Here is a 7,352-nt window from a genome sequence, read left to right as displayed (position 1 = left end):
ATTACACAGAAGTCTTCATTGGGTAGCAATAAAACATTGCATATTTTTATATCTATAAAGGTTGGCTGTTAAAATAGCTTCACTAATAAATTGTCGGGTGTTTTCTATGCAGCCAAAGCTATGTGCCTTTTTGCCCTGACGAACCATAAAGTGGGCTGCCTTGAACATAAAAGTACATAAATGAAGACAAAGCAGGCCAATGAAAGCATACCTTAATCGCTCTCTCCACAGCTGTAAATCCAGAAAGTTGACTATTGTGAGAGGCAGGGTCTTAATTCACCTTATAATGGGTATTGATTTTTTTGTAAAAGGCTTAGCTGCAGGATATATCTACACTACTAACATTGGATGCCAATTTAATTGTGATGGTTTCCTTTAAAATAAATTGGAAACTCTATGTAGTGAGGGTGCCAAAAAATTAGATACTTAGCTCTTCCTCACAAAGCTACATTTCCCAGGGTTTCCCTGGGGAAAGAGAACTTAAAAAGTTTAGAAGAGCGGGTGCGTGTTGGTAACTTGGGCTAATACCTTGAATTTGGCCCGGAAAACAACTGGTAACCAGTGCAACTCCTTCACCACTGGAGTGATGTGATTTCGCCGGCGGCTGCCTTTAATCAGGCGAGCTGCCGCGTTCTGTACCAGCCGCAGTTTCCGAACCGTCTTCAAGGGTAACCCCACATAGAGCGCATTACAGTAGTCTAAATGAGAGAAGACCAGGGCATGTACTACCGATGGGAGCAGATGGTCGGGAAGGAAGGGGCACAGCCACCATATCAGATGGAGTTGATACAGCGCTGTCCGGCTCACAGCTGACACCTGAGCCTCCATGGACAGCTGGGAGTCCAAAATGACCCCCAGGCTGCGGACCTGGTCTTTCAAGGGTAGCTGTACCTCATTCAACACCAGGTCAACATCCCCCAGCCTCCTCTTGTCTCCCACCAAAAGTACCTCGGTCTTGTCAGGGTTCAGCTTCAGCCTATTCCTCCCCATCCAGCCACTCACCATCTCCAGACATTTGGACAGGGATTCTACGGCCAACCTTGGTGAAGATTTGAACGAGAGGTAGAGCTGCGTGTCATCCGCATATTGATGACACTGCACCCCAAACCTCCTGATGATAGCCCCCAGCGGCTTCACATAGATGTTAAATAGCATCGGGGAGAGGATGGAACCCTGTGGCACCCCACAAGTAAGTGGCCACTGGTCCGAAACCTCCTCTCCCACTGCTACCCTCTGGTACCTGCTGGAGAGGAAGGACTGGAACCACCGCAATACAGTGTCCCCAATGCCCAACCCCTCCAGGCGGTCCAGGAGGATACCATGGTCAATGGTATCGAAAGCCGCTGAGAGGTCGAGGAGAACAAGGAAGGAGCATTCACCCCTATCCAGAGCCCTCCTCATATCATCTACCAAGTTGACCAAGGCCGTTTTTGTCCCATGCCCAGGCCTGAAGCCTGACTGAAATGGGTCTAGATAATCAGTTTCTTCCAAGTGTGCCTTCAACTGCACTGCCACCACCTGCTCAATCACCTTGCCCCAAAATGGCAGATTTGAGACTGGGCAAAAGTTGTTCAAAACTTGAGGATCCAAGGAGGGCTTCTTTAAGAGTGGTCTTATCACTGCCTCCTTGAGGGCTGATGGCATCACTCCCTCCTCAAGGGAGGCGTTCACCACCTCCCTGATCCCCTCACCCAGTCTCTCTCTGCAGCTCATAATGAGCCAAGATGGGCAAGGATCAAGTAAGCAGGTGGTCGGCCTTACAGATGAAAGCACCTTGTCCACTTCATCAGGAGGAAGAAGCTGGAACCGATCCCACAAAACCGGTTTGCCACAGGCTGCCTCTTGCTCACTAACTGTATTCACAGCGTGCAGAGTAACACACCTAATCTGATCAATTTTATCTGCAAAGTGCCTTGCCAAGGCCTCACAGGAGGCCTTAGAATGCTCCATTGGTTCCGGAGCCACAGGACCGACCAGGCTCCGGACCACTTGGAACAGCCTCCTGGGACAGCACTCTGCAGACGCGATAGAGGCAGCATAATATTCCTTTTTTGCTGCCTTCACCGCCACGTGATAGGCTGAAGATACAGCTCTAGCCCGTGTCTGATCGTCTTTGGAGCGAGACTTCCACCACCGGCGCTGTAGCCGTCTCACCTCCTGTTTCAGAGCTCGTAACCGCGGATTGAACCATGGTGCAGTCCGAGCCCTGTTCAGGGGGAGAGGGCGTTTCGGAGCCACCTGATCTAATGCCCCAGTGATTGTGGCATTCCAGCCACCCACCAGGGTCTGGACCGAGTGGCCGTTGGCATGCCCCAAAGAATCCCCAAGCGTGTTCAGGAATCCATTTGGATCCATAAGACGCCTGGGGCGGACCATTTTAATGGGTCCTCCACCCCTGCGGAGGGGTTGTGGAATGGAGAAGTCCAACGTCACCAGATAGTGATCTGACCACGACAAGGGGGTGGTGGATATACCCCCGACTTCCAGATCACTCCCCGCTTCTCCAGAAACAAACACAAGGTCTAGTGCATGACCGGCTACATGGGTGGGCCCAGTTAGAATATGGTGCAGCTCCCAGGAGGCCATGGTCTCCATGAAGTCCCGAGGTGCTCCTGTGAGGATGGCCTCCGAATGTACGTTGAAGTCCCCCAACACCAATAAGTTAGGGGACTGCACACGCACATCAGAGACCACCTCAAGCACCATGGCCAGGGAGTCAGTCAGGCAGCGGGGTGGACGGTACACAAGCAGAATCCCCAGACTGCCCTTCGGGCCCAACCTCCAGTACATGCACTAAGCAACCTTGGTCTCCCGGAGAGGGGGTCTGGTGAAGACCAAGGGCCCTCTTTAATGAGCTTCTGTCGTGCATTAAAAACGCTGTTGTTCAGGCAGGCATTTGGGGTGGGTTAGGGTATTTTAGAAAATGTTTTTATTGTAGAATTTTATTGTTTTAAACTGCTTTTATTGTATGTTGTACATCGCCCAGAGTGGCTGGGTGACCAGCCAGATGGGCGATTAATAAATTTAATAATAATAAACAAACAAATAAATAAATAAATAATAACTGGGTAATTTGGGGTATTTGTTCAAAAACGAAAATAGAACCTTTTCAACAGTTCAAAAAGCATATTAACACAGACTGCATAATTTACTCAGCTTTTGCAGAGCACTGAAGCTCTAGCTTCCTGATTAACTTATCATCAGACAGTGCCCCATATTTTACATGTCTTCAAGCTTATCTTCATAGCTATATGGAATAGAACTAAAATTAAAAAATGTAGTGACTATTAAGTAGTCATTAAGTAGTGACTATTCAGTGCACCGAATTCTATGCATGGTTTTCTCAAGTCCACATTTTGTGCAGTGAAGTTGTAGATGCAAACAATACACAAGGACCTGCATAAACCTGTTGATGATTGTGAACAGCACATGGTAGTCAAAATTTGGGGAACAGCAACATTTTGGAGGCTTTACAGCTGGACTACAAATCTCCCCAAAATGGTTAATACTGGATTATGTTTTGCTTTATTCTGTTCAGGTTTGGGAGCTGACAGACTGGTTCTTTTTTTACTCCAGTTGAACCTGGAGCAAGAAGCGGAATTCAAAGGGACCTAATTTTGTTCCAGATCTGAAGAGGAAACAAGTCACTAGCATTGAGAACAAAGTATGTTGAGTGTCTATTAAATTTAGAAAGCCAAACTGAACTGGCCCAAACCTTTTGAGAAGTAGCTGCTTCTTAAATTCATGCCACTCGTTAGCATTTTATAATCATACTCTCAAGATCCTGTTAACATGGGGAGTTGGGTCTCATTTACTAAATACAGAACATGGAGCCCTCATGGGAAATGGGCCTTTTCTTTGAGGATTGTTCAATGAGACTCTCTAGTATTACACTAGAGTAGAAGTGACCATTAGAGTGCACCATCAGTGTAGATGGCATTTTACAGAGTAACAGAAGCAAATACACGTTCCCTGCCCTAAGGGGCTAATTGCTGTGATTTGGACAATGGGGCAGCAAAAGGGAAGATAGAGGGGTCAGAGTAACACAAGGATTAAATCAAGATTGCTTGTGAATAAACTCTGTAAGCTCCTCAGGCAAGTGTTCACAGTGCAGGTGAGAATCAGAACTTTGTAACACAGCTAGAACAGGTAAAAAAATAATTTAAAACGTGCCGGCTGCTTTTAAGTGAAATTTGAGCTTTCAAAAGCCCAGCCGCTAAGGCTGCTCTATGATGCCAGAACAGAAGTCAAGATGGCTGACAGGATGGAGAGTGTTCTTTGATTCAGGGGAATGTTCTCTTAGGCATATTCTGAAGCATGTTCCTGGTGGCTCCACATGGATTTATGGCCTGACTGGAGTCCACCAGAAGAGCCTCCAGTGTGGTGGCCCCCTTCCTGTGGAACTCCCTGCCTTGGGAGGTCAGGGGGGCACCAACATTGTGCTGTTTCCGGCATCTCCTGAAAACAGCACTGTTCCAGGAGGCATTCTTTAATTGACCAGTCACAGTTTCTATTGGTATTCTGTTTTTAAAAATAGCATAATTTTAATCTGGTGTTTTAATCTTTTTAATCTTTTTACTGTTTTATCTCTTGTATTCACCATTCTGAAATCTGTTCTAGATATGGAGTGGTATACAAATATTGTAAATAAATAAATATTCATTTGAAGGAATGAAGGAAATAGTGTTTCATCAGAGATACTCTTAAAGCGGTGACTTCTTTTAATTCTCTGACTCAGAGATTGCTACATTACCTCACTGTACAGTTTAAGCTAAACTTAGAGGAGATACTACATAGAAGCATACTTCAGTATGTACATTCTACATTTTCTAATGGAGACTCTTGTCCAGTTTTAATAGTCTTTTAAAGTCACATTTGTATTGAGTCCCTCCAAGGAGCTTAGGATGGTGTGTCCAGGTGTTGTTCTTAATGCCCTGTGTTATCCTCACAACAGCCCTGTGAGGTAGGCTAGGCTGGGAGACTGACTGCTCTAAGCTTTCCCAGTAAGCTTTAAAACCCCCCAAACCAAGCAGGAATGTGAGCCCAGGTCCAAATGCCACACTGTTCCCTACACCACACTGGCTCTCTCCATACCTGCATACCTTCCTCTTGCAGCTTGCTTCCCCCTACATCTTAAAAGGCTTTAATTAAACCGGATGCAGTCTTTTTTCTCCAGCTGATCGCAAGTCGGAAAATATCCTCATGGATGGGAAGGAAGACAGAATCAGGTAGCCAAAAGATGCCTGCAAATGCAGGGTAAGAGTTTTCATCTGATTTAACACTTGCTCCAGAAATTCTTGCTTGAGCTCTCCTACTGAGGCAACAGTATTACATCAGCAGCAGGAAATGCACACAGGTATTTCTAGATACACCAGTAAGAGTTGTAATTAGAAAAACCTAGAAGTTTTGAACCGACAACCTTGGTAAGAGCTATTAGGTTTAAAAGGCATGCAAGTCTGGAATCTACAAGAGCTAGAAGTCCTTCTACATTCTGAACTGTGCAAAAGAAAAGGTTGCAGCCCTTAATACCTTCCGCTCTGGGATTACTATTACCAATCTTCTGTTCCATTCACAGCCAACAGCTGCAAACCCTACTCACAAATGCTTTAACTAAAGATGTCAGTATGTCACAGCAGTAGCAGTGTTATACAATAAACTGTCCTGAAGATTCCTACATCGATACAACTAAAAGCAGCACTATGTGTTAAATTTTACAGTTTACTTTTGGTCAAACATACACAGCCATACAAGATGGCTAACTCCATGAGCTACGCTATGGATGGGCCATTGGCGCTCTCCGGCTTAAGATTTGCCACACCCAGGGATGGGCACAGTGGCATGGAAGGTACGTGGAGGGACCAGTAGCTATATTTAAATGGAACTTGCAGCCTACCGGGATTGGGGGGGGGGAGGGGAGAGAAAGAATGTAGCAGTGGGAGCACAACCTATCACTCCCTTCTCAAAGTGGGCCTCAGTAAGGAGTCCTTAGATTGGGTGGGGACAGCACATTTTAGGAGGGAGAGTTGTCCAGCCCAGTGCCAGCTCCTTCTCTACTTTTCCTGCTCCTGTTACCCCCCACCCCTTTCCATCTCATTAAGTTACCTGGGATGACTGGGTAATTTTAGACACATTAGCCAGTCTACTAGGAATATTTACACGTTCAATGCATTGAAAAAAAAGTGCCTTGCTGGAATGTTTTTACTGTGCAAACTTCGTGAAATCTGAGCGACAAGATCTAGCAATAGTTAACAGTAAATTAGCCTTCCTTAACCTGGTGCCTTCCAGATGTGCTGGACCACACTGTCTAGGCATGATGGGATTTGTCACCCAACACATGCGGAGGGCCCCGCGCTGGGGAAGGCTGCAGTGAATTATATCTATTGCTTCTACAAGCTACCCTGTCAGCAGGTTTTTTTCTAGACACGTCTATTAGGTTAGGGTATGACCACTAACCAAGCTATTTACAAAGAAAAATAAAAAATAAAATGTAAACTATGCCATTTAAAATTGTAAATAAATATAGCTGTATACAATCTCTAGAGGTGTGATGACTTAAGAATGAGGTAATAAAACCCAGCTATTTATGTCTGGTGGCCATTACTGGGTGAATGCATTGCTGAAAAATTCAGATAGAAGCGTGGGTCTCCTTGGCTTGTTTCTGTCCATTTTTTCTCTCTCCATAAGAACTACCCTTGTTTCGCTTTATGCTGCATAGGTGTGTAAAAAGTTCTTCAGCTTTGTGGGGTAGTCTGTCATCACGCCAGTTGCTCCCAAATCAAATGCTCGCTTGTATTCTTGTTCTTCATTTAGTACCCAGATATAGACCTGAAGAGAACAACAGAGAGTGACCCATTTGAAAGCATAACTGGCAACCACCTTTCGCATGCCGCCCCTGGCTTTACGCTTCAGTTCTCGGATGAAACCAAGACAAAGCATGCGCAACAGCACTTGCTTACATTTATCCTTTCCCCCACCTTTGTTGTCTCAATCTGTCGAAATACATATTATAAGCTCTCTGGGGCAGGAACTTTTTTTGCTTATATTATTCTAAACTACCATGTGCATCAATGGATGGAGATTTAATGTTCATTCCACCTCTTGACTTTAAAATGCCCTCAAGGTAACATATATATATAAAAAAATCACATAAACCTTGGATCTGGGCGGTCTTCTTCAGCCACCAACAGTGAGGGAAGGAACCAAATGATGGCTGGTCCCAGCCAGGCCGAGGGATGGGACCCAGCTGTTTTGCCACTCCCTCTAGTACAGTCAGGGGAATGGCTGGAGACACCCCCCCCCCCCCCCGCTTCACAGTAGTTAGATAACAACCAATAATACACAGTCCTCATTTA

The 7,352-nt window shown here is 45.6% G+C and overlaps 1 protein-coding gene across 3 annotated transcripts in view; it reads right to left on the bottom strand.

The window, feature by feature from the left end:
• Positions 1 to 4,568: 4,568 nt before the first annotated feature.
• GDPD1 (glycerophosphodiester phosphodiesterase domain containing 1) overlaps positions 4,569 to 7,352 on the bottom strand; it is a 40,356-nt gene continuing 37,572 nt past the window's right edge. For 2 of the 3 annotated variants that reach the window (XM_084823229.1, XM_084823226.1), the window contains one exon: positions 4,569 to 6,825. In XM_084823229.1, the coding sequence (XP_084679355.1) occupies positions 6,703 to 6,825 (123 nt within the window). In that variant the 3' untranslated portion in view covers positions 4,569 to 6,702. The remainder of the gene's footprint in view (positions 6,826 to 7,352) is intronic. The other variant, XM_084823228.1, reaches the window with a different exon arrangement.

Source organism: Heloderma suspectum, chromosome 16, assembly GCF_057233095.1.
Source record: "Heloderma suspectum isolate Gila_16-S chromosome 16, 16-S_ref, whole genome shotgun sequence".
Taxonomy (NCBI): domain Eukaryota; kingdom Metazoa; phylum Chordata; class Lepidosauria; order Squamata; family Helodermatidae; genus Heloderma; species Heloderma suspectum.
Note: the sequence above shows the minus strand (reverse complement) of the source record. Positions and strands in the feature narration are given on the sequence as shown.